The sequence below is a fragment of the Vidua macroura genome, chromosome 6, assembly GCF_024509145.1.
Source record: "Vidua macroura isolate BioBank_ID:100142 chromosome 6, ASM2450914v1, whole genome shotgun sequence".
Classification (NCBI taxonomy): domain Eukaryota; kingdom Metazoa; phylum Chordata; class Aves; order Passeriformes; family Viduidae; genus Vidua; species Vidua macroura.
Window position 1 is genome coordinate 47653669 of NC_071576.1, and position 27994 is coordinate 47681662.

At 42.1% G+C, this 27994-nt stretch overlaps 1 protein-coding gene across 4 annotated transcripts; it reads right to left on the reverse strand.

Moving 5' to 3' along the window:
• Positions 1-539: 539 nt before the first annotated feature.
• PHRF1 (PHD and ring finger domains 1) lies at positions 540-27978 on the reverse strand. 4 transcript variants are annotated; one of them, XM_053981461.1, is made up of 18 exons: positions 27875-27978; positions 21907-22109; positions 21469-21591; positions 19737-19969; positions 18695-18778; positions 17582-17703; positions 15862-15959; positions 15121-15287; positions 13511-13640; positions 13058-13197; positions 12036-12223; positions 11125-11244; positions 9110-9264; positions 5522-8290; positions 4675-4826; positions 3944-4204; positions 2657-2785; positions 540-1489 (listed from the first exon to the last, which is right to left on the reverse strand). In XM_053981461.1, the coding sequence occupies exons 2-18, from the start codon at positions 21995-21997 to the stop codon at positions 1355-1357; spliced, it is 5097 nt and encodes a 1698-aa protein (XP_053837436.1). In that variant the 5' UTR covers positions 21998-22109; positions 27875-27978; the 3' UTR covers positions 540-1354. The 4 variants fall into 4 exon arrangements, with proteins under 4 accessions (XP_053837436.1, XP_053837437.1, XP_053837434.1 ...); XM_053981462.1 differs by having other exon boundaries at positions 4750-4826; positions 15121-15293; XM_053981459.1 differs by having other exon boundaries at positions 15121-15293.
• Between the last annotated feature and the right edge of the window lie 16 nt (positions 27979-27994).

The window sequence follows — 27994 nt, forward strand, 5'->3', positions numbered from 1 at the left end:
TAAACACTCCTCTAGCACAGTGAGTGATGGGAGTGAAGCATTGTGCCAGTCCATATACTACTGGTATATAGGCTTGTTTTGTTTAAATAGTAAAAAAATAAACTCTCCAAACCAGTTCCCATGAAGGGAAAGCCGGTTTCTGAGTTGTAACTTACTGGTTTTCTCTTCAATTTCTCTGTGAAACATTTCCTCCCTAGCAGGATTTGATGTGGAATGATTCAAGTCAGGTTTAAGGGTGCTGTATCATTTAAGGGCCTGTATTTCAGACAATCACTTAAAAGACCTGCTGCTCTGCAGTACCTGCACGCAAGGAGGTCTGCTAAAGCCATCAAGATGAAAACAGAATGTGTGCTGGACTGGTTTGATTCTTGATAGGAACCTGCAGTTCTCCTGCAGAGAAGGAGGGACAATTACTAATCCAACTCCAATCCTCTTCACAAACACAGTATTCCTTACGCGAGAGCCACGTGTGCAGGTTTACACGGAACAGCCAGGCCAAGAGGCACATGCAAGACAAATGACACCTGCTACAGGACAAAAACCATTCAAAATAACTTTATAAACTCTGTCACATTTCTGCTTTGTACATCAGTTCAACCTTATCCTGCGGGCTTGTTACGGAAAATTGACAATGCTTGCTTTTTGTTTCGCTTTTTCCTGAAACACAGACACAAAACCAGCCATCAGTGCATTATTTACACAAGTGCAACACAATCTCCCACCCCCAAATTAATTTTTTTCACTAACAAGGTACTTCCAACAGCATGTAAATAAACACCACAGCTTGAGCAGTGTTTCTGAAGTCAGTTTATAAAGCTTAGCTCATTTCTGCAATCCCCAAATGTCAGGGCGAGTAAAGCTTCGCTCACCATCCAATGGGCTAAAAATACAACATTTCAAGTATTAAATCAGAAGTTTCTAAAGACGATCCATATTTAGATAAACAAACACAAAGGAAACAGTATACAGCTCTCAATATACTGTATGAAAAGTGGTGTCCAGTTTCAAACTTTAGCAAGACAAGTGCACAGCCCAAAAATGTGATCAAGTAACCCTGAAAACTGCAGCAATCCGTGAGTTCCAAACATGAATCTCTTCTGTGTTTCCCCTCAAATTACTCTGCTGTTCTGAGGCATTTGATTGTTATTTAGTTCTACAGCTGTAGAAATCCAAAAAAATCCTAAATTCATTCCCATATGGAAACAATTCAAGAGAAGGTTCCATAGATAAAGTCTATTATCATCTTGTTTCTCTGCACTCTGCCTACAATGGGATGCAACTGCAGGTCTGTTATTCCCATAGTGTCCACAGCTAGGACAAGCTCAGTCCAAGTCATGCTGGCTGTGGCTTGCTCTCAGTTTTCCACTTTACGTGTGTCTTCACCATCAGTTTTCTTATGTTTCCTCATATGTTTGTATTTTTCCACATATGCCTTCACCAGGTTAGCCACCTTCATAGGGTTGATCTCTCCACTTTTGCTGTGGCAGATCTGCAGGGGATCAGAAAGGGCACTTGGTCAATGACAGCAGCTCTGCAAGTGGCAGAGAGGCCCTAAGCTGTCCAGGGAAGGCAATTCCTGCACAGACCCCCAAGGCTCATAGCAGGATACATAAAGCAGAAAACAAAGACAAGAGCAGTATTTCCTTCAAGCATTCCAGGAATGGCCCAGAGCTTATCTCAGAGCACCAACTGAAGGCAGAGGCATCTCAAAGCAAAATTACTCATTTTTACTACAGGATTTCCACCCATCCATCCAGTTTTACACAACACGTGGTAACCAAGGAAGCGCTGATATCCCAGTTTTGGGATGTTTTTGAGGAAGCAATGCTCAGATTAAAAGAATTTGGCAGTTTTGAGAACACATTTTGAGACAGGGGAGAAAGAACAGACCCTACACAAGTTACTATCTCTCTTCAGAGAGGAGTTCAGAATGACTTCAGTAGCAACTGGCACTGCTCAGCTCTCTTGCAAACATATGGCTCACACAGAAGATGTGAAATTGCAGCCATTACCGTGGGGATTTTTATTTATGATGGAATTTCGCAGTGATAGCAAGAATACAGAGCAGGGAGAAATTAGTTCTCCAAGTTATCTCAATTAACTGCCTTGACCACGGGAGCATTACTTCCCCTCACAAGACAACATTTACTTGCTGACTGCGTCTTTCATAGCCATGATCTACTCAGCACTAAGATTTGAGACAAAAGTTAGTATCAGCAAAATTGCAAGGCCCTCTTCCAAGGTTCAGGGACACCACAGATGCTCAAGGACCTAATGCACAAAGTATTTTCTCACTTTATCAGAAACAGAATTCTGGCTGAAGGTCCTAGTGAGGGGGATCTGACCATTCTCACCCAGGCAGATACCATGTAACATTTCAGCTCACTCAACTGAAGCTTAGCAATGTTCTTGTCCACTGAAAACATGACCTCATAAAAGGAACAGACTGACAGCTCTCATTAATGGCACCAAAGAGTCTGGCTTAAAGCAACTACTGCTTCACCACAGGACTGCAGAATATGAGTCAGGGTCCAAAGACCTGCTAGCCCAGTTATGGCATGTAATTGCTGAAATGGCAAATGCAGTCTAAAGTACTGCCACTTGTGTAATGACTTGCCCAGCTCCTCCTCTCCACTTCCTTTCACTGGGCCCTCACCTTTTGCACTGCTTTCCGAAGGATGCTCTTGTACTCCTCCTTTGTAATCTCCCTCTTCTGGTAAAAAGGTTTGATGGCAAGTTTCACTTCTTCTACAGCCCTTTCTTGCATGTGAAGCTTCTTCATGTACTGCACAGGAAAGAGAACTTCATTACCTTGTGCTGTCTTGGGAATGGTTTCTGCATCTGTTTTTCTTAGAAACGCTCAAATAACGAAAATTCTCATTTCACAATTTCAACAACCTCAAATCACCTCAAAGTTATTTCCTTTACTGTCAATTACTGTCTTGGAACAAGTATCAGTTTTCACTATGAGGAGCCCTTGCTTTATGGAACATGTATTATGTATCTTAAAGAATGTGTTTTAAGCAAGTGACTACAACATACACTTCCTGATTTTGGTCTCCTCCTTTCCTTCCAACAGCTCTGAAGTAAACACACACCCAACAAAAGGCATCAGATTCTAAAAGCAGCAAACCACAACTGTGAATATGAGGCTTCAGATAGCTCTAAAGACAATCTGAAAACTGCAGAGTTGCCTAAGAAGTAATGATTACAGGTGCCACCGAAACAAGTTTATAAAAACTGTTGCTCATAAATGGAGGCTCAGTGGGAAATGCACCTTTTGGTTTGGTTTTATGGTATAAAGCAAAATAATGGGCTAAGTTGTTTTCATTCTTGTGTTAGCATCCACTGTGCCTAGAGCAGATGGTCTGTGCAGCAAACCCAAAACTCAGCAGCAAGAGACTTGCACTGAAACATCTCCGAAGTGTTTTATTATCTTTGCATTTTCAGTGCTGATAAGGAACAAAATACAGTCCTACCTATCTATAGGACTGTTATGAGAATTGACATTAATTACAAAGCTGGAGGGGAAATGAAAAAAACAGGTGTTTAGAGAAACTTGGTCATTGTGATTTCTGGAAAATCCCTTCCAAACATTCATGCAAGAAAGTTTCAGAAGTTTAAGAATGTATTTCAGATGTTATAATCCCTCTCTGTCCTATTGTGATGAACCAATAGAAAGTAGAACCCTCAAATGAAATAAATCCCAAATGAATTCAAAGAGAATTCATTAGTCAGTTAGCACTGACTGTGCTAACCCAGGAGCAGCAGACCCAAATGAATTCAAAGAGAATTCATTTGGGTCTGCTGCTCCTGGGTTAGCACAGTCAGTCACCAAAACCAGCAGGACTGGGAAAATACAGTACAGTACAATACAAGTTTAAATATCCCCCAAATGAAAACGTTCAAATAAACAGCTCTTTAATTTTATGCAGTCACTCACTTCCTCGTTTTTTTTTTTATCCACTGGAGGTTTGGGTGCTTTGATCTTTTCCTCCGCACTTCCAACAGAAGCAGCTTGGTTTCCTGGCTCAGAAGCTGTAGCCAGGCTGCCCGGCTCTGGGGTGAGGCTCTGTCCTGCCACGCAGCCCAAAGCTGGAAGACTGCCCTGCATGATGAACTGAACCGTGGGCTGGCTCACTGGGGCATAGGGGGGCAGGCTGGAGGGCAGAGTCGGCGCCAGAGGGATGTTCTGACAGTACACCTGTGAAACAGACACCACTCTGTCAACGCTTGTGCTGACAAGACACAACATCAGAGCAGGATGTTCAGAGCACCTTCATCCACCACGAGCTACCACCAGCTCCAACCCCCTTTTAACTGGTGAACAGCACAGACTGATGGCTCAGACCAAGGCTACCAAGCCAACATTTACAGCCTGATCACAGTCAGGAAGAAGCTCACAGCTTCTCAGGCAGCACCATCTTTCTGCAAGCTAGTGATGAAAGCAGAAGCTGCAGGTACAGAGCAGAATTAAAAGATAATATGTTTCTTCAATTTTAAGGAGCACCTTAGAGATTAAATGATCGGAGGATTGCTGAGGTGTATAGGCTACATGAAATGTACCACACGCAGAGGAAGGCAAACTGCCATGAAAGGAGGGTGTTGCACAACAAGGGCACAGATGAGATGGGATGCCTTCCATGACACTTGGGAGCTGGAATAGGAACCAACCTGAGAGGAATCTAGATCAGGAAACATAGGCTCGGGAATCATATAATTGGTTGGAGGAGGCTCATTTAACTGCACCTGATTTAACATTTGGTTCAAGTCCTCTGCTTTCCAGGCCCCTTCTTTTGCTCGCTGCAGTTTGTAAAATGGCATCCCTAGGTATCCCAAGAGAAGGAAAAGAAAACATCTTAAGAACAAAATAATCGGTCAAAGATTCAAACCCAATTCTATTTTAAGAATTAAAATAAAAAGCATCAAACAAAAGAACTAGCTATAAAAGGATTTTTTTAGTATTCATGTTTTAAAGCTTCTGATAATAGAGAACTTCTCATCCCCTTGAGCAATTGCTTTCTACTGGGTTTATCTGTTGAGAGTAACCAACAACACAGGCAACTCTGTCAACACAAGCAGCACAGGTTCCCAAGCCAAACTGTTTCTGGCAGCTTTGGTTTAGCAGCATTCACAGAAGTGAGCTACAGAGACTTGTCATGCTCCTTGATTTTGAGAAACATTTATAAATTCCAAAGGCAAAGCAAGCATTCTAGTTAAGTGCAGAAAGGGTGGGACATGGGCTGCCAGCACAGAGATGGGGTTGCTGCACACGCTTCACAAGCAAATAAGCTGCCACTGGCTGAGCTGTGCTGACAGCACGTCCTCTCCAATTCATTAACACAACTCACCTTGTGATTTCAACCAGTGCAAAATGCCAGCTCTCAGGATTGCAAACCACAGCATCATCCCAGCTCAGATGACAGAGCTCTTACACTACAACCACGTTTGGCCAGGTACCAAAACCCTAAGCCTTACACAGCTTGTTTCAACTGCTGTTTATTTTCCAAAAGAGACTTACTTGGAGCTTTTCCAGCAGACAATGTACCACTTTCCTTCTCTTGAAGATTCCAGGTAACTCTTTTTACTAGTGCTTTTGATTTCAAGGCAGGACCCTGAGGTAACACTTCCAGTTCAGGCTTACTGAAATTACTTGTATTTTCATTTGAGACAAGGCACTCGTCCTTAACCTCCCTCACACAATCTGCGACTTTGCTTTTGGATGAGCTTTGAATCGGTGCAGCCTCAGCTGGAACGTGCATGATAACTTCCTTCTTTGGGGGTTGTTCCATCAGAGATGGACATAATGCAGTATTTTCTATTTTAACTGTAATCTCTAGGTTTGTATTGCTACAGTTACCGAGCACTGCTGCATCAGTACAATTCATTAGGTCTGTTTCAGCAAAAGAATCCACATCACCAATTGGGACACAAATGTTCGTGATCTCTGGCGCAGGGAATGCAGTTTCACTGCTCACTTCCTGACAGATGGGCTCTACCTTTACAGTTTCTTGGACCTCTCTCAGGTGAACTGGGGTCTCAGTCTGTATTTCCTCGAGTTTGACATTTGGTTGGATGGTTATGGAAAGCCCTTCCACTACTAGCTCCTCTTTCGGCTCTTGTTTCAGAGAATGGGGTTGCTCCAGACACCTGATCACATTTTCAGCTGGAAGCTTTTGATCCTTTTCTGGCGCAGGAGGAAGCAAGGTCTCTTTTGATCTGTGTTTCCTTTCTTTGGAACATGATCGGGATCGCACTCTTTTTTCCTTTGATTTGCTACTTTTGTGCTCCCAAGATCGAGATGCAGACCGAGACCGAGATCTCCACTTTCTCCTCTCCCGAGATCTGGATCTTGATCTCTTTCTGTCCCTTGACTTCAAACTACTTTCTTTATCATACCTCTCATAGCTTTTGTCCCTCCTGTGCTTCCGCCTTTTAGTCCTCTCAGCGCTGTTCGACCGGGAGCGGTCCCTCCGCCTTGATCTTGAGCGAGACCGTCTTTTCTTTTTCCTATTTTCATAAAAATCAGAAGTACTTCCAGGACTACCCGAATGTGACCTAGATTTCCTTCTGTCCCTAGACCAAGAAGTTTTTGCCATTTTATCCTTTGTTTTCTTTTTTTTAGATCGTTCGTGACTGCTAGAACGGTCAGTAGAAGACCTCCTGCTCTTGGATTTTAACGTGTGTGTTTTGCTGTGCTCTTCCCCACCTGACCAAGAGGTAGATCTGGAGCTTCGGTCCCTTGAGTGTGCTCTATCTCTTGACTCTGAACGTGATCTCTTATGCTCTTTGACAAGTGTTTTTTTCCTTTTCATCTTCTTCTTGCTTCGGGAGCTGGAGTTTGAACAGGATCTAGAATGTGATCGCCTCTCTGCTTGTTCTACCTTTTGGACTTTCTGCTGCTCATCACTCTTTGAGGGACTATCTGGTGCTATTTTCACATTAATACTAGGTCTAATCAATTCCTCAGCATTAAAGAATACATTAGGTCCTTCTCTGCTTTCCTCCTTTAAACACTTTGTATTAGAAATTTCCTTAACAGCAGATGAAGTGCAAGGACTGCTTAGGACATCTTCCTCATCCACATTGTCTCGTTCCTCTGTATCAGAGATCTGTTCTACAATCCTGCTTGCTACTGTCACGTCATCACAAGACTCTGTGTTACTAGATGGCACATCAGAGTCAGTCCCAGATCCAAATATATTTTCTACCCTATAAGGGGTGAAACGACGGACAGTTTGAAATGTTTGAACTTTTGGATTTTCAATGGAAATAGTCCTGGTGATATTAGTTAGTGGGATCCCTGAGCCAAGCCTTTCAGGACTGCTGTTTGCTGAACTCGAGTCTGATCCTGTAGGCTCAAAGGGATCATAGATTTCACTTTTAACCTGCTTCTTCTTTACTGAGAAAAGTGGTGCAGGACTCCCCTTCTGCTGCACTTCATCGTCCACAGGGTGGAAGGTATTACAAAATCCTGGGTTAGACAGCCTGCTGGGATGTCCTGTGTTCCCAGGAATATTGATTTTAAAGCTCTCAAAAGAGCCTGGGCCTTTGCCCCTCGAAGTGCCCAGCAGCGATGAACCGCTAGAACCGCTGCGATGGGTGGATAAAGACAATCCGCTTGGATGCATCTGTTGCTGTGGTTCCTTGGAATTTGACTTCTGACTTTCCACCCTGCTACCCTTTCCTGGCTGATTAGTGCTCTCCTTGCCAGTCAGCTGGGTTATACAGGAGCTGGGGATATTACAGCTTTGGCTTCCTGCAGGTTCTGGCTCCACCTGCTTGCTGCTGGTTTCTTTTTTAATCTTTGGTATCCTGGGAAGCTCAAAGATGTCAATTCTCTGGGAAGGTGGTTTTACTGGCTGCCTTACAGTTACAGCTTTTGAGCCAGAATTCAAATTACAGCCCAGGGGCTTTGAAGACGAATCAGTGGGTACAAAGTTTTTAGATTTTCCATTAAATCTGGGTATTTCATCTAACTTTGAGCCATGCCTGCTCAAAGTCGCTGTATTCTGAGTCTGGACAGACCTAGGTGTCATTGAATATTCTGATTTTACAGTTGCCTTTTCTGGTGCAGTCTGTGCAGGGCTTGCTGCAGACTCGCTCCTGCTCAATGACGGTGGAGGTGATGAGAACAAGGGTCTGGAGTGAGTACTCAGTCCCGAGGAAACGGAAGGTCTGGCCGTGGAGCTGCTTGCTGTGGTCCCTGAGAGCACTGTACTTGGGTGGATGTTATGCCCTGAACCATCCTCCACTCTCGAGTCACTGGCTGATTTTCTGTGAAATGGAGCTATGGCACACAAACAGACAATTCAGCTTTTCAGGACATATCCGGACATTTTCTGCCAATGTTAACAAAAGTACTAAGCTAATTATTTTAAGTTCCACTGTGGTTTGCAGACATGCCACACAGTAATAGGGAAGTCCAACAGTTCTTTTGGCCAGATACTCACAGTTTAGTGCCAGACAACCACATCTTTGAGGCAAACACTAACGTTTAGGAAAGAAATGATTCTGTTCTGGATTGACAGAAATGACTGTAACAGAGGACGTTAGAGGTACTTATTTTAAGAATAAAGCTCTAAGTTTCAATTTGAACAGATTCTTTTCTAGTAATGCCATGCCAAGGGAAGACACAGCTGGAGATGATAGCACATATTTAGAACTCTACTTTTGCAAAGAAATTTCTTGCTAAGGTCCTTCATCCTGCTTTTCCAACTAAAGTACAGATCACAGGCATGGCAGCAATGCATGACACATGCCAGAAAAATTGGGTACTAAGCTAACTCTGGCCTATCCAGTCTTACATTTTTTATAACAAAGCAAATAATGAAATCACAGTGCAGTTCTTCTGAAAGAAGAAAACTATGTATTAAAACTAAAATCCTCCAGTATCATTTCAGGTCTGCATTTAAACACAGACAAGCAACACTATTTCAGAACATCCATCTTATAAAACGGACTACTGTTGGCAGCTACTGAATCTATCCTATATATTCCAAGGCTCAGTAAGAGTATCCCTAAGCTTAAAGCTATGCAGCCTGTAGGATCAGGGCAGATGTGGATGAAACAAAGAGGCAAATAACACTATGAGGTGCCAAGTCCTTACCTTCCTTTTTTGCTGTCAGTGAACCATCTCTGTTGATGACCACATCTGAACTGCTCATCATGAGAAGGCTCTGTCCAGACAGGATACTTCCCAACAGATCAGGCACAGGAGCAGCTTCTGCTTCTTGATCAGGACTCAAGGCAGGCACACTGCTTCTGCATGTTTCAGAAGGATTACATTTCCTTTACTCTTACAGCACTTGTTCTATACACACACATTACATTAAAAAGAAACCAAAGTCAAGGGCATAAACAGAGATCAGCCAGGGAAGTTCACTTGTAGTTTTGGCTTCACCAGAGTCATTCAGTCCCCATCTTTCTCTGACAAACAGAAGGTGAAGCTTTTACTGACTTCCCACAGGAATAACACAAGATAAGAAAGTAATCATACCTTAGACTTTTGGTTAGCAAATACTGGTGCTCACTGTGTTGTATATCAAGATTAAATTTCCAGTGCATTTTAAATGCATTTTTGGAGGATAAAGCACTAATTACCACTTCAGAGATATTTCTATCCTAGCTGCCTCTCTTGCCCCCAGCAAATCACAAACACAAATGTATTCCTCAGGCCTACACTTCTATCTAAAAAAAATGACAGAGCTTGAACCAGTGTTTAACCACAAGGTGCCACTGGTAGAGGTAGCTAAGGGCATGGCATAGAGAAATTACACTGAAAAATAGCTGCAATACTCCCACATGTGGGACAGCACATTCCCCTTTATGCTTTGCTTGATCTTACGAAGATTGTTTAAGTTCTCAGTTCTTGAAATATGGACTGATAAGGTGTTTCTGCTGTTGGGTGTTTCAGTTTTTCTCTCTTTGCTTTTGTGTTGATGGGATTTGGGGGGTTGTTTTGTTTGAGTTTGCTAGAAAACAAACTTCCAAAGGGACACAGCTCTCTTTGAGGGAGCTAGATTTCATTTCTGTATGACAACAAAGGAAACTTCATTGACATAATGTACACTAAAACACCTGTAGTAACATACAACAGAGAGAAAAAAATGGGAACACTAAAGGAATCAGCTGCTAAGACCAGACCAGGAAACTCAGTGTAGCCCAGGCCAATGGAGCCTTTAGAAGAGCTGAGTATCAGCTAAACAGTTCTATCTTCTAATCAACATGCTACTCAAATAACTCTGAGGACATGGAAAGCTTCCTGAAAGGCTCCCTTCAGGATTGAAATGGGAAAGGTAGACAAATCCAAGTTATCATAGAAATAGACTACCTTAATCCTGAGAAACCAACCTTCACCATGAGTCAGATGCATTAGAGGACAGCTATGTAACCCTTTCACATCTTTAACCACTTAAGCTGAGCTCCCTTAATTTCTCTTCAGCTTCCTCAGCCTTGCAGTTTTCTGTGACTCTACTGGTACCTGCCTCAGTGACTTTCCTCATCCCTTTTCTTCTCATCATGCTCCCAATTCCCTGTGTCATACCTATCAGCCCTGAAAATTCACTGTGGCTGCCAGTGGGGGGCGGTCAGGGCTCCCTGGCCTTGGCAGGCTGGCAACACACACACACAGAGCAAAGCAACTGTTAAACTACAGGATCTCCTCAATTTTCTGAACTCAAACAAACAGCAGCAGATGCTGGGTGAGGTGGGAACAGCCCTCACCTCCTCAGGATGTGCAATTGGATTCCCCAGGCCTCTCAAAGAAGCAAGTGGTTTTTTAAAGGTTAATGACACTGGAGTTTAAAACATACTTATGGGGTTAATAAATAGTCACAAAACAGAAAGTAAGAAGAGTCAGATTAGGGTGAAAACACCAACTTTAAATTTCAATGGAAACATTAAAGGCATGATGAAAGAGTGTATGTGCTGAACATAAAAATAATTCTTGCACAAATTGATGTAGTTATTTATCTACACTTGTGCAGGCATGCATGTACACACACATATGCACTCTTTAGAACAAAGGGTAAGAAAAGGGTTAAACAAAGAGGATCACTAGGTTTATTCTTCTGACAGGGTCATTATACAACTAAGAATAATAAAAAAACAATGGACTTTTACCTGGGAAGTCCCACAGAAATGGGTCTAGCTACAGGACGGTGAGACCTCAGGGCTGACTGGGAGAGAACTCTCCTTTTGGCACTCACTGGCGAATCTGGATTTGCTGGAACCTCTTCATTACTGTGATAAAACATGAACCCTGAAATCGTCTGAAATGTTTTTCACATCAAAGAGATGACACCGCTACGACAGATAGAGTTAGAGAGCACTGCGTGTTTTATTATGATATATTAAAAAATATTTGTAATATTTGCAATATACTTATTTTCTATTCTGCCTAAATAGAACAGCTTGATTCAAACAGCAGAGACTCAAGTGTATATTTTCATATCTAAAATGTTAAATGGACAATTTTCTTTTATGAAAGGATCAAAAAATTGTGTTCAGTGGAAAACTAAATTTCACCAACAATAATTTCAGATGCCCCCCCCCAAAAATTCAAAGTTTATGAGTGATATGAACTATAGCATAGTAAGATTTCTCCTGAATTTGAAGTGTCTGGAAAAGTGAAGGAAAGGAGAAACATGGAAGGTTCCAGAAGTCCATTTAATTTTGTGTTTACTGTATACCAAATATGTCAGCTGTCTTCACTTAAAATAAATAAATAAAAAGCAATGGATTAGGACCAGACTCCTTCAGATTCTAACGTTTCAAGAACCCCATAGATCTTACTGCAAGTTTTCAGGGGGTTGATTATTTCAGAAAAGCCCTTTAGAGGAGGCTGATTCCTTACAAGTTTATCAACTCAGCCTAGAAGGAAAGAAAGAACAGGCCACTGTGTATTATCATGGGTTGTGTACCCAAAGCTGCCTTCAGACATGAGATTCACACTCTACATGGAGACATATGTACAAACAACCCAACAGCTTTTAAATTATCAGGTCCCTGATCATAATCCAGACATCTCTCACCTTTCATAAGGATCCAACTCATATGGATCTCCAAACACAGAGAGAGAAGCTGCACCAATATCTGCTCTCATCAGCCCAAGCGAGGGCTCTGTTGGTTTGTACATGGAAGGAAGGGAGGCCCCACGCACAGGTTTACTGAGACCAAGGGTTCTTGCAATACGGGAGCGAGTAGTAGCCTCATTTTTTCCCTGCATAGCCAAAGAGATTGGGTTATTTTTATGTTAGGGCAGGTAAATTCGTGTTTAAAGCCCCAGATTCTTCACTTAAGCTGTGTACAGTCATCAGGTTACTACCATCAGCAGCACAAGTAGTGTGCATTTATTGTCTATGTTTAATACATTTATGAAAATTGTAACTATGGCCCGTATGTCACTTCAAACACAGACTGCACGTATCAGATGCAAGTGACCAGATAAATTAAGCTTCTAAAAATCTTTAATAATGTCAATTCAAAATTGTTGGTCCCTTATTAAATGCTGGAGTTCTGGCTCTAAGATGTAGACTCTAGTTAAAGTATCTGACAAAAAGAATCAAGCTGGTGCAGAGTATTCTGCAAAGTAATTTACAACAGAACACTACCCACAACTGAAAGGGAGTTTGAGAGCTCTTACAGCTGGTAAGCTGGGTTTGCAACAACACAGCCACAAACACCCACAGCCTATTAGAAAGAATAGGTGCTGGCAATTTTAACTGAGCTTGCACCAGTACCAAGTAAACACTACAGATGAATGGCAAGGCAGGACACAAAGCCTGCAGGACATGCTTTACAATCTGATCCCTACTGTCCAGGTAACAGGATATGTCAGCATAGCCAGCAAGCCTGTCTGGAAGCTGCAATTCACTTCCACATACAGCATCTTTCTGGAGTACCCTGGACACATCCTGCACAGACTCCCACCAGAAAGAAAGGTGCCTGCTATGATTGAAAGGTGGCATTTCTTCCAGCTGAATCCCATGTTATCGTGCTTTTACAGAAGGCTGAAAACAGCCTGGCAGACACTGACTGGCAGAAACTCACTCACATGTGATCTTACTCTCATCTTTTTCCCCCTTCTCTTCTTTGTCAGACGCTTGCGTCTCTTCAGCTGTGCCCCTGAACTCTTCTTCCCAGCAGCAGACTTTTTCTGAGTTCTTTTTTTGCCTCCTACTTTCTTCCGCCTTCCTGATGGGACAAAAACCAATCATCTGGCTAAGTGCTGGCACTGTATTTTACACTGTACTCCCCTTCTCATCCCCCCACGATACACAAAGTAGCTAAAAGAGACATACAGCATGCCACCAGCAGCACGCAGAAAAAATGACATCATCAGGATTCACTTAAAAACAACCTTCATGACACTTCTGGGCAGAGGTGGTAGAGGGAAAGAAGAAAATGTACATGGAATACCTCCACAGCTGTGCAGGTGTGGCAGCACACAGCTGATGTAGAGTATTTTGTAGGATCCAGGCTCCCCTAAGGTGCCTGATGTCCTTACCAGTTTTCCTCTTCTGCCTGGTAGGAGCACGTGGTGCCAGAGGACGCTGGTAGATCGCTGTGTTCAGGCCTGCTACGACTGCCTCAATTGTTTCATCCAGAAGAGAGGACATGAGGTACCCTGGCACGTGCTGTGGGGACGATTAGAAGTTACACCATACAGGTACCTAAAGCTCAGCAACATTGACTTATAAAAGCATTTGATAAAAAATGGATTTGAGATTCAAATGAGGGAACCCGTGACATCACCAAGCTGCCAGTTAAGCAATTATGTCACTTTTTTAATCTACTGACTGGCATATTAAGGACCTTGTCCTTCAGCCTCCTTCAGAGTTACATGCATGCTCCCAGCTTCTCACTGTGCTTGGAGGACAACTTACACTCCCTCAACCAGGGGAACTACACTTCAGTCAACTCAAGGTATGAGCCAAAATAAGATGCACTTTTGTTCAGAGACAAAGGCAATAAATAACAGTGCCTTTATGTATAGTTTGTAATCATTCCTGCACACTGAGAAGTGGAGCTAGGAACCTGAAGTGGAACTATCTCTTGAATGGGAAGTGCTGGGTTCCCAGGATTACAGTACCATGGAATAGCAAAGTCCCCCAGCACCACCCCTCTCACCCACAGGAGATGACTCCACACTACTTCTAAAACAACAAGTAGGGAAAAAAAGAAAAATAACACCAGTTACCTTGCAGAGTCTTTCACTTAAACACTTTCCTCTTTTTTTTTTCAACATATAGCCCTGACTACTCAGCTGTAATTGCTAACAACAATGAATCGAATAATTAATCAACTTCTCCTATTTTATTAATTCTTCTGAAGTTAAAATTGAAACATCTGGGTTTGGAGACAGTGGGGTTTGGCAGTCAAATAAGATCATCTCCATTATGGAGGACATAATGAATTTAACAACTGCTAAAGCATTCTGGGAAGTCCTTAAATCAAGGGAAAATGTGATAAAAACTTAAGGTGAGCTGGATTGTCATTCATGACAGCTATCTCAAACATATTTAATACAGTAAGACAGGGACCCTGTGTATTTGGGATACTGTCCTGCAGAGATTCTCTGGTACTGTTAATATGTTAGTACTCATGCGGCCACATTATTGAGGACACTAACATCTGTTTTTTTCCTCTTCCAACAAGGGACTGATTTTCACAAAGACAGAAACCTTAAATATACAAAATTTTTCTCTTCAATTGGGCTGAAGGCACTCAACATGTTCTATTCCTATGGGCAAGGAGGTAGGAGGGCAAAGGAAAAGAAACGACTGTCAAACAAACATACTAAAAAAACAGAAGTGGTGCACAGACTTTGTATTAATAGCCAGTAGGAATAAAAAAATAATTTTGCTCACACCAGGAGGTGATAAAAATGCAGGTTAAGAGAGGAAGTTCCTGCAGCATTTCAAAATACAGCATCTTGGTCATGTGCTGTACTCCATTTGCACATGTTGTATGTCTCAGATTAAAAGAGCTCCACAGCTACTAACCACTGTGCTATGGATAGTCAACACAGACAGCAGAGCTACTGAAAGGGGGCTTATTTCAGTAACTCTTCCCCAGGGTTCTTGCAGAGGCTCCCTCAGAAATCCCCCTGGATACCTGAATTTGCTGCGCTGTTGTTATGCGGTTCCTGTTCACTGTGGCCCGGACGCGCTCACTCTGCCGAGTCCTTGCTATGGCCCGGGTTCGGACGTGAGGGCGGAGCCTACTGGTGGTGGGGACAACATCAGCCATGAGAGCAGCCACCTCCTCCTCACTGACATGATCTGCATCTTGAACGAGAATAGGCTAAGATTACTTGTCTTTCTACAGGTGAAATAATTTAAAGAATTTCAGACAAAACAAAAAATCAGCATTCTCTTTCTTAAACCAATCACCTCTGCAGGCAGCCATTACCCTCTCGAAAGAAAATTAGCACAGATACCACTGCTTCCGACTGTTACACAGTATAACACTTTTCTAGGTAACAGAAATTGCTGCTACCTTGGCAATCTGAGGTCAGGACACTAATAAATTCTTTCCAATGTAACACAGTGCAGTGCTGTGTTACACTACGGTGTAACACTACGGTGCTGGGATTGCCTTGGAAAGGTTAAAGGATGCTTATAAGAAGCAGCTCCACAGGTTGTAACTGCAGATGAAAATCTTCATAAACAAGATCCTCTTACCAGTCAACAGTTCAAGTCTAATCTTAAGGTTCAAGAGAGAATGCTTATCAAAACAATTATTTGAAACAGATAAAGCCAGGAGGTTAAACATGTCTTCAGAACACCACATGATTCACATTATCTAACTTGGGAGAAAAATATTTACTTTGACTGGCTACCATGAAACCCTTACCTGCAGCACCATTGGCACCCATGGGGGCACAGGCGGGGCAGAACCATTCATCTACAGGGACTTCACTCAGAGGAGGATTAAGGCATTCCATGTGATACCTCGAGGGAAAAAAAAAAAAAAAGAAACTCAAACAGTGTCCTCCTTACCAAGGGAAGACAGCATTTTATCTCTATCCAGTGCTACATAAGGCAGACTCATTTTCTTAAGCCTGAAACTATGATTCATGCAACCACTTCTACCAATCTGCAGAGAAATGATGCTACCTGATAGCTATACAAGCGGCTTCAGTTCTAGATGGTATTATCATCACTTTAGGCTCAAAAAATTCTCAGAAAACTGAGCATTTTCCCCTCACTGTGTAATTAATCACTTGCCATTTGAACCTGAGCTGCAAGAAATGGGCAGAGCCAAAACTGATGGTGGCAAGAGAAGTATAGAGGTGCTGGGAAGACAGGCAACCAAGAAAAAACATCAGCTTCCTGAGAACCAACACAGTATTAACAGTACTTGTACTTATGAGCATTTGAAGCAAATATTCTACATTTTTCTAGAGTTAATCTCAGCCATGGAGAGCTAGTAAAGACTGCAAGCTCTTTTTATCAGGAAGTGCTTCTGTAAGTGCTAACTCTAGAAATCAAGCATATGCAAGGAACTTACTTTAGGAAAAGGAAACAAAAATCAAACAATTGTATCAAACTAGAAGTAACAACATATTTTAAAAATTATAGTAACTGTTGGGAGATCATGATGTAAAATCTGAAGCAATACCCTGAATTGAGACAGGCTTATGGAAATTCAGAAAGAACTTAAATATGAGACTTCAGATAAGATCTATGAAACACTGTTTTGGCTTAATGTTTTAAACTCAGTGTTCTGATGATAGTCTTAACAATCTTTAGTGTTCCTGATTTTGTCTTTTTCCCAGAAGATGAATCAGTGTATATGTGTATATGGACAGTGTATCAGTGTGTATGGACACAGAACACAAAGGAAAAACTAGACTTATCAGATGTCTAGTTAGCTTGCTAGAAGTAATTTTTGACAAGTTATTTTACATACTCATTGCTAGCATCTCTCTTTGTTCAGTGGGTAACTTCTGACATCTTCAAACTGACAATGCTGGAAGACTGATTAAACAACCCAAGGGCTTTAAATTCTAGCAGAAAACTGTAGGGCCAAAGTTGTGTTCAAGTATATTCATGACTCTACTTAAACATTCATTTTATTAATCAAGGAGGGGGCAGAAACAGAAATAAGCAAGAGTAAGAGAATAATTAAGAGCTGTGGCTGTAAAGAAAATCCTCAACATTTCATAAATCTTAAGTATTTCCGCACAGCGCTAATGCCCAGTCACTTGGGACAAGTCATGCGTCCTCTCCTCAAGGAGACATATAGGATATAAGGTTCTACCCTTCACACACACAGATGTTGCATGGATGAGCACAAATACCTTCATCACTTGAAGGTGTGGCCAACTGTTTTGGTGCCCCGCAGCCTTGATGTGTGAAGGACTCTCCACACATACATTGCTAAATGACCAGAAAAGGATCCATCACATCATGGGGATGGATGTCTGCACTAGAACACATGGATACATGGCTGGCCACATGGCGAGCCTGAAGAGAGCATCAAGGGGCAGCCTGCATACCAGACAGTGCCTGTGGACCAAACTCTGGCCATGTGCAATCATGCAGGGGCTCCATTCATTTCAGCCTCTTACCCTGCATCACAGCCATCACAGAGCAGCAGGCGATCCTCACGGTCACTTCTGCCACACACCTCACAGAAGGTTGGATCATCCTCTCCATCAGTGCCTTGAGTTTTCGTGTTCTCAACAGGAATCTAAATAAAGCAGGGATTCAGTTTATGCAGAACGTGGCACTTTTCAAAACCCACTGTCATGCTAATGGTAGTACCTGCAGCAAAATCTAAAAGTGAAGGAACCCAAATGGCTGTTACATACAGGCTGTTACTAACCTTCACTTAGCTCTTTCAGCACACCTAGGGCATGATCAAATGCCTGACAACATTTACTTAACTTGTCTACTGTCAGGCACCAATGACTATAGAAAACTGCATTTTAAGAATAGGCAAAACAAGAATTCACAAATAAGATGAAAAGTAGTCAAACGAACAAAAAGATGCCAAAAACGAGACTAAAGAAGAGAGCAAACTCTGCTGCCTCCCATATTACTTCAATGTTAACTCTCACTTCTGTAAAATGCAAACAATAATAAACCATCAGTTTATGAAAACAAAGCATCAAACCCTGAAGTGTCCCCTGGAAATCAGCACTTTTCTGATATCAATAAAGAGCAATGACAACTCTTTAATGTTCTTTTGTGAGCAACTACTGGCACACTCAACCAGTGCCTTTCAGGGTTCTCCCACTGCCTTGTGCCTCTCTCCCCTTACAGACCCAACTGCTACACAGCATTGCTGGCAGCAGGACATAAGGAAGAGATCGTGGATAGTCTAGATTATTCCTATTCATCCTATAACAGCACTTGAAGTACATGTCCACACTCTCCACATGCAGACAGGCTTATCCACGCAGAACAGATTTCAGTCAAATGTCCATTATACAAAACAGGCAGTTACAAAAAACACCCCTTTTCTGCCACCACGAATGATGCCACAACACGATATTGCAGGAAGTAAGGTGAAGGAGGAAGAAAAATGATCAGAGCTCCTTAAAAGGCAAATTCAAAATAAGAAAAAGAAAAAAATTCATTCAGATGGCAAGTATTACATAAACACCCTAGCAGGGTAAACCTCTGAATAACACTGATGTGCCAAATGGCCTGGTGGTTTGCTACAGTAAAAGGCTTACCTTTTTTAAGATTTTACCACCAAAACGCGCCCAAATGTTAATGTAATTAAAGAGGATTCGATCCACTGGACAGGAGTTTGCATTCTAGGAAAAAAAAAAGGTTCCCAATACAGTTAATAAGTGCATCAATTTATTCAATTCTTAAAAAATAATCTTAAATTATTGATGTAATAAGCATTAAATTAATGTAGTAGTCATTTTAACAGCTATTGATCTTGACATTTTAAGTACTTAAAACTGACTTATCTGTTTTACAAACAACATGTTCTATTAAACATGCATTTTTAGAGAAGCATTTATTTTACTGAAGCAACTTAATTATTATTCAATTGCCAAAGCAACATCAAAGTTCTTCCAAACATTGCCTGGAAATAGTGCTCATGTTTTAAGGCATTTACTTTCCTTTGGACAAAGGAGCAACTAGAAATGGTTTACAAATATATTCAGTGAGAGCAATTTATTTGCTTTTTAAAAAATGTAATCACCACTGCTACTGCTGCATGCTCTGTAAGTTTGTTGTAATTCTCACCGTGGATTATGACTATGGTAGCTAGACAGGTGGCAAGGAACTGACTTAAAGCTGAATTCAGAGCAAGTTGATTGTCAGTATTCTTTTACATCTTTTCTATGCTTATATGTTCAGGGTTGCAACAGATCCCAATCCAATGGTCACAATACAGAATTCAAGAAAATATAAAGACAGATATACAGAGAAATATAAATATAGCCAAGCATAAAGAAAAATTACTATCTCAACTTGAAAAAAACAAAAGAACTGTAGATGCCTACAAGCACACTTGCTTGTGATCTTACAGCTTGTAGACAACAGAACAAATCAGCATGGGTACAAGAAAAACAGATCCAAACTTAAATATGAATCCTACCAAACAGAGCAGTAACCCAAGCCTGTTTAAAAAAAGCTTAAGAAAAGAAATACCAATATTACAGTGTTTTGTTCTCATTACAGCACAACAGCATGATCACAGGGGATAGAGCAGAACACACCAGAAGGCCACAGGACATCACAGACAAAACAGCTCACCTTAGACCACTCCACGATGCAGTCCAAGCAGAAGTAATGGGAGCAGTTCTCAGGAGTCCCAACAGCCTGATCCCTAAATGTGTTGAGGCAAATGGGGCAGTTTTCACCATCCTCATCAGAGGAGATGCTCACTCCATTCAAGTGTGACTCTGATTTCAAAGAATCAGTCATTCCTTCCATAGTGGCCTCACTTTCTTCCTCCTCTTCTCCCTCCTCCTCATCATCTTCGCAATCTTAAGAAGCAAGAGATAAAAAACAGCTTGTGTGTGCTGCAGGGCTTCAGCAATAGGGACAGAGGGGGTGGGCAGGACAGGGTTCCAGTTCACAGAAAATTCCAAATAAGCTTATTTTATGAGGCTGCAGGGGTCAAGCAGAGTTTCCTCAGTTTAAGGCAATAATTTTTGCTGTTTTCTTGCTTCCTAAATCCCTTCACTAAAAAGCAATGGATTACTCTGGGGGAAAATAAAGCCTGATAATGTAAGTAGTCTTGCAAGAGATTAAAAGCACAGACACCAGAAAAACAAAATATTATCTAAACAAGACAGTTAAGATATGCCAGGCTAGTACTGAAAAATTAAGTTAAAAAATAAAGTTAAAATAAAGTTACCATGTACCCAACTTTAGTTTAAGAGATATTTCAGAGGAAAAGCAGCAGCAACACACTCTACTGCAGAACAGCAAATGAAAGATTTCACCAGTAAAATATGATTTTGTGAGCCAAGGGATCTAAGTGCCTTAGAGTCCGCTTAAAGAAACTTGATTTTGAGTAAAATTAAACACTCAGCACACATTGTTGAAAGGTATTTTTATTTTTAGTACCAAATACAAAGATGTGTTAGTCTTTCCTTAAAACCTGTGAATTAAGCTGATGTTTTCAAGAAGCAACGAAAAGTACCTAAAATCCTACTTTGAGTGAGGACTGGGGATGGTTGTTGTTGGGCTGCTTTTTTTTTTTTTTTTTTTAAATAAGAATGGGACTTTTGTCTTTTCCACTGAATTCTACTGAATTCTCTGTTATGTCTGGACATAACAGACAATACTCTGAATGATGGATTAATAAAGCTTTTTGGCACCTGGCATCAATTTTTTAGTCTGTGTTTAAATCAGTCTAACTAGTAACATGGAAAACTGTGCTCTTGCCACCTCAACGAGCTTTAGATCCAATAAAATCTATTTTTGTCTATGCAAATATTAATTTGAGTGTAGCAGTTTCAGAAGTACATTTATCTCCAGAGTATGTTTTCAGTAAAATTAACAAATTCAAATAATATTCACACTCCTTTTTCAAAGAAAAATTAGTCATGTCTTCTTCCACCCTCCCTAGGTATTACAGCAATAATAATTTATTTCCAGAATTCTCCATCACAGCATTCACTTTAGAGCCCCATGCCAAAGCAAACTAACAAACATGCTTTTCATAAGTGAAAAAATAGCATGAGCCATTGCTGCAACTTTGACTTTTTTCCCTCCTCATGCTGGGGCAGAGTTCACTCCTGCTGAATACAATTCCACTACTTTGAGCAGCAGATAGTCTTTAAACATGCAAATGCTTTAAAAGCTTAAAAATTGGGCACTTTTGCTTGTTTGCTTATTACTGTAGGATTTTGGCATCGGCCTGACAGAGCAGCATCTGTGGATTTACATTTCATTGTTAGTTGCTGGAGAACAGCCTTCATCTCGCTCTCCCTCACTTATTAAAAAATGCCTGTTAAGGCACATGAACAGACCTTACCTTCTGTTTCTTCATCTTCACTTTCTTCCTTATCCTCCCCACCTCCCTCTTCCTCAGTGTCATTATCTTCCTCTTCACTACCAGTATCATCTTCTGAATCCCAGCTATTTCCACCATTGCTTTCTTAAAAAGAGGAGAGGAAATAACTATTTGATGCGGACAGAGAGGCACAACAGGTACCAGAGCCCCTAATAAGGCCATTATGGATAAAATGAACTCCCAGATTTCCGCAGTGGTATCAAAGCTGCCCATTGGCAGGGCAGCTCCAGGGAAGCATAGCAGCGGTCTGATACACACACACAAGAAACGAAGTGAAGCAAAACAAAAAAAATTGTCAGGGAAAAGGTGACAAATGGTCACAAATACATCTTTACCAGCCTTCTGAGGGTAAATCTGCAACCTGGAACTTCTCTGCACATGCAGAGAGGCTGCTTTTACCTGTTTCGCTGAGGAGCACGGGACATTGCCTCTTGCCCTTTCCCAGAGCAGCGTTCTTGTTGATCAGCTCATCCTGGCTGTCATCATCCATGGCGGGACATCAGAACCCCTGCAGGGCGGCACAGGCAGGGCGGTAGTGCAGCACCTACAGCGGCAGGGCAGGCACCAGGCCGGCACAGAGCATGTGGCGCATCCGCAGAGACCTGAGTGCAAGAAGGGACATGGCTCTCCTATGCCACTGAGCATTTTCCCAGCCTCAATTCAGAGGGGGCTACAGGTAAGCAGCTATTGCTCCATGAGGTTTCACAGCCCTGCTGAGCTGGATGAAACCAGCTGCTTGTGAAAATCAGTGCAGGTGAGAGATTCAGCTTTATCTTGGGCTCCTGGATGACAGCAAAAGGTATAACCAGAACTCTCCACTGAAAATAGCAATAGAAAACCTACAAACGCTAAAACCATCCCATGGGCCAGCAATTCACTGCAAAACTGAAGGGACTAGAGGCCCTTTGAACAAAGCCTAACAGGATGACAATATGTGTTTTAAATCTAAATACTCCATCTTGTCTGATTGAAAAGAAGAATAAAGATTATGTAGTTTAGATACTTTATAAAAAAAAAAAAGGCCTTTGCACAGCTCCATCATGAAACAGAGAAGTTGAAGACCCCACAACCATTATTCCATGGAAGAGATAAAACCTGATTTAGTGCATATTAATGCAATCACATTAATTGCTGTGCACTGGCAGTAAAACTGACAGATACTGGGAGATGTTGCATGATCCAAATTCATAATGACATTTAAATCAGAGCTTTTAACACATAATGCTACAAAGCATTAAGGCAGACAGACCCTGGCAAACTTCTATAAGCAAGTAATGAAAATATATAATTAACAGACGCTTAAAGCTGGGTGTCATATCTCAATATGAAAAAAAAAGAATTATTTTATAAGAGTGGTAAAGAAGTTTCAATCAAGTGCTCTTCTCCCACTCTCCCTGCTCCCCATTACACATTTTGCATATTAAAAGATTTTTTGAAACAAAACACTATGTTTTATTCAAGTGCTCTTAATCCATACCTTTGCACACTCCCTCTTTAAGCCACACAGCATAGCTCTGCACCAGAGAGCCTTAAAAATGTAGGTTCTACTAAATTAGACGAAACTAAAAAGTGAGTCTTCAGTGCTCAGGGAAAAAAATCCAACAAATTCAACAGAAAGAACACTGAGCTTCAACACAACTAAGCTCCTGTAAAGATTTCTCCTAACTTCAGTAAGAATCTTGCCTAAAGACAGGTTTACATTTTTAGCTAAATTTGTGGTTGTTAACATGAGTGTTTAAAAAACTGTTTAAAAAACAATTTATGTTGGCTGAAAATACACAGACTCATCAAAAGCCAGTCACTCCATGATGTAACTGAAAAAAATACAGAATTTTTCAAGTTTCACCAGTGTGTATGTATGAATTATTCAAATGAAACTCAATTATATAATATCCTCCCAAAAGCTCAGCTTCAGCAATGCAAAATTTGTGGTGATGTCACAGGCAGGACACAAAAAGGGAAGGACTGGCAACACCAGTCCCCCAGCAGGGCAGTGGCAAGCACGTGTTCCACCCATGTACTTGGACGCTGTGCAGAACCTGGGCTATTTCTCCATGGGTACCTTGTAGGAACAGAGCAGGTTCCTGTTTACCTGTCACTGCCACACCCAGCCAGCCACGGCACTCCTGAGCCACTGAGGAGGACCAAGGCCAAGCACAGCCACGGCAAGTAAAAAACACAGATAAGCCTCTACTTAACTATGGCTATTACCTTCGTTTCCCTGCTCTCCAGTCTTCCTTAAAGCAAACCAATAAGCACAGGGCAGAAAAGATCGTTGTTTCAAAAAGTGATTCCTACAAGCCACAGTTCTGACCAACATACACCTAGCTACATTTCCAAACAGCATGCATTTCTTCACTGTAGTGGAATAAAACCACTACCCGTGTTATTTTTGCCTTGCTACCCCATGGAAAGCTATCCTTTAGGCACAGAGGCGAACAAATCAGCACTTGTGACTTGACAATCTAAATGGACATATTCATGCTCAAATGCACGCTTGTACTTTGCTCAGAGGCAAAACTCTGAGTTAAAGAAAATCTAGTATTGCAGCAAACAATCAAGTCTTCAAATCCTGTCAGTAAAAAAAGTCTGGTTTGTGGCTAGCTGGAAAATGACAAGGAGAAACCAAGTGATGAAGAGATGAAGTGAATTTGAGATTTCCAAGCACATCACAAATATTGCTTTACAAACAACGTTTTCCAAACTGGGCAGCTGCTCTTAAGAAAAAAAAAAAAAGGAAATAATCATTGACTATATACCTTATACATAGGGCTCCTTCTTTTTTTTAAGAACAAGAAGCAGCATTTCCAAGTTGTTGAGTTTTTTTATGGGAGACATTTCAAACAAATTGCCACTATGAAATACAAACAGATTCATGATACACTTCAGAGAGTTCACCCACCGGTACAAAAGCCCTGTTTTCTCCAGCACTTACCAGATCAGAATTTTTCTAACCCCCCTGAGCCAGAACTAACAAGTACAAAATAGATGGAAAGCATTTTTATTATTATGTTAACCAAGAAGTTTGGTTAAGGAGGGGATGGCAGTCATTCCTCCAAGGCAAACCTTAACTCTGCACTTCTGTAACACAAAAGGCCAGACTGCTAAAAAGCAACCAGTTATCCCTGACGGCCATTTGACTCAGGCAACTAGAGCAGCTTTTAGTTTTGGGGTGTGAAGCACATGCCCTCATGGCACCCAATCCTTGCTACTAGGTCACTTGGAAAATCCCATGGTGTGCAGTACTCTCCATACAGCACTTGCACTTCAGCTGCCAGCAGCTGTCACATGCACCAATCCTCCCTTCTGCATTCCACTTAGTAAGTCTGTTCAGAAGAATTTAGGATGGAACACAGATGCAGGGTAATCTGGCCAGAGATCCCTTGTCTTGTACTCGATACCACTGATGCTTACAGCAAACCCCACTTCAGTTCCTTGGGCAGGTGCCTCACCCACTCACACGGCGTATCAATCCAGGGTCCGGATTACAGTTTGCACACAAGATTGGCTGAAGGCAGGCACTGTCCTCCTCCTAACATCCCCTTGTTCTCAAATTCTCATTTAGAGTACCCTAAACAAATATTAAACCACAGAAGCAACGAGTGCATGGCAGGTGTTTGATCACTTTACTTGCACCAGCGCTCTCCACCGCCTTAGGTTTCCTTCCCCAAGACTCAGCCTCAGTAAGGCCCAGCCAGGTTTGCTCGCAGTGCTGTGTCCCTAGGGCAGCACAGGCTCTGCTGCAGGACATGCTGTAAGCCCAGGCTTTGCCGTTAAGACAGATTACATTTTTACACAGAGATGCCTTAAGTAATTTTAATAGTACAGTCAAAGAGCAATTACTAATACCTTCTTCAAGCTGTATTAGCAACAGGGCTTTCTGTTGGCTTCAACAACAGAGAAGATTAAGTGCTTCCTCCAGAACAAGTGTTTATCAACAAGCACTTCATTTAACTTTTGAACTGAAGTCCTTATGCATTACCACAAATCAGTATTTTAATGTACTTTGAGTATGTTCCAGCAAGAAGGCAAGTGCAGGTTTCCAGCCATCAAGAGGAGGCACAGCCTGCAAAGGACACTGCAGCTCCACCTCCCCCGACACAAAGCCCACAAAGGCACTACAACAGCGAGTGCCACCGGTACTTTCCCTCCTAGCACAAGCCCATCTCCTCCTCCACCAACTTCTTATATAGTTTCTACATTTTTTAGAAACAGAAAAGCTACTACAGACAGTACTTACTTTCACCTGCTTGGGTAACACTCAGAATTATTCACAGGTGAAGAAAAGTTTCTCACAGAATTTTCTCACAGGGTGGTTTTGAATGCTGATCTAATTACATGGGCCACTAGTGAGCCATCATGTTCTAAAGACCACTTATAACTAGATTTAAGCCTACTAAATTTTCAAACATATGGACTTTCAGTTCTCATTGGCACATCTGCTTTATTGGTTTGTTGGGGGAGGGGTTTTCGTTGTGCTTTTTCTTGGTTTTGTGTTTTGGTTTTTTTTTTTTCCCAGTCAACTAAATAATTCAGTTCTCTCCGGAAAAGCAATTTCACACATCAGAAATCATTTAACTTTGTTTCCAATTTCATATGCTACATTCAACAAAAAGAAAGAGCTGTCAAAATCATTGTTGCACCCAGCTGGAAAAAATCTGGTTATGGTGTGACTACTATCTGCCATCGCCACATTCCAAAGGTAAATTAAGACAACTTGGCAGGGAAATAATTCTTATTAACAAGACACTCCTACAGCCCAGAGTTGTGCACTGCCAATCTAGCATGCACAGGGAACTTTAAAAAAAGTCCCCTAAATCTAAATTTAAATCCTTATTTAAATTCCCAAAAAAAACCAAAAAAAACCAAAACAAAACAAAAACAAAACAAAAAAAAAAAAACCAAAAAAAAAACCAAAAAAAAAAAAAAACCCCACAATAATCAGAACTGCCTGTGCAATAATTTAAGTGGAAGCACATGAGAACCTAATAGATAAGTCACAGAAAATTAATCCTGAGGTAAGTAAGGAAATGCTTATCTGCTACCCATCCTAGCCCTGCCCTAAATTTAGCCACCCTCAATTCCAGGATGAAAAATGTCCACCAAAGCTTCCCCAGGAGTTGACACTAGACTCTTTAGGGAGTTTGTAATGCAAACAAAGCAACACACAGGCTTTGCAAAAGCATTTTGAAAGTACAGAATCTTACTCAGAGGAGAAGCTAAGCATTTTGTACCTCTATATTCAAAGCAGCAGCCAAGCTCTATGGAATTCCCAGCCTCCAATTCCTTACAGCCACTGCCTGTGCTTCCCAGCGACAAATTAACTGCCCTCCAACTCTGCACGTCCTCTTTTTAACAGGCTTCGTTCCTTAGGAAGAGTCACTCTTACTGGCGAGTTCCCTTTCAGCATCAGCCTTTCACACCAGTCCCATCTTTAGCTACAGCTTCCCTTGCTGTTTGTGGGAATGACTGTGGGAAAAGAAAAAACCACAACAAAAACCAACAAACCCAAACAAACAAGAAAACCCAAACAAAAAGGTCACACACTTTTATATTCTGTGCACAGGCCTATGGAGAAAGACCCACCGACCTACAGGAAAAGAAATAACACAAAAGACACCCCTGAAACACACCAGCAACACACTACGTGGGAACAACCTGCAGGAAGAACAGTAAATGAAACGACAAAAATCCACTGGCACCAAACGTGGGGTGGCCAAGGGAAGGCACCAGTGACACAACTTAGAACTTCTCCGTAAGCACAGGTTCCTCAAGGCAAAGTTTTTAAGACTAAACGTGGCCTTGTGATAAGCTAGTACACGATTAAAAAAAAAAAAAAAAAAAGTTTGCACGCAGCTCCTTATTTGAACTTGTCAGCCGAGCTGGCTGAAACAGTTGATAACTTCTCCGACAGCCGTGTGTGCTCCACAAAGAGTGGGAAGAGGGAGGAAGGGACGGGGGAAAGGGAGAGGCGCGGACACAACACGCCGGAACCATTCGGGGTTTTGTTTAGTACCCTGACCATATTTATACATGCGCTTGGTACATTTCTTTCGGTCTTTGCCGCAGCAAGGGCAGCTGGATGGCTACCAAGCCGAGGTGCTCCCGAGCCCAATCGGCCTTTCTGCATCCCATAGGAATCCGGGGAGCACCCGGGGACAGCCCGAAACGGGGCTGCCCTCCCGCGGAGGCGTCTCCCATCGGAAAATAACGCAATAAACGTGCTGTCGTCGTTGCTGTTTATAGGAGCGACACTAAAGGAGCGACCGGGGCAGTTCCCCGCCGGGGCGGGGGTCGGCCGCTCCGCCAACTCCCACGGCTCGGCCCCCACCCGCCCGCGCAGGCCCCGCCTGCCCCGGGCACTCACCGAGGATCAGCCCCCGCGCTCACATCGCGGTCCGGAGCCACCCGGCGCTCGCTCACATCCAGGACCCCACGGCCGCCGCGCCCCCGGAAGCGCTGTGGAAACACTGGCGGGTCACGGGGC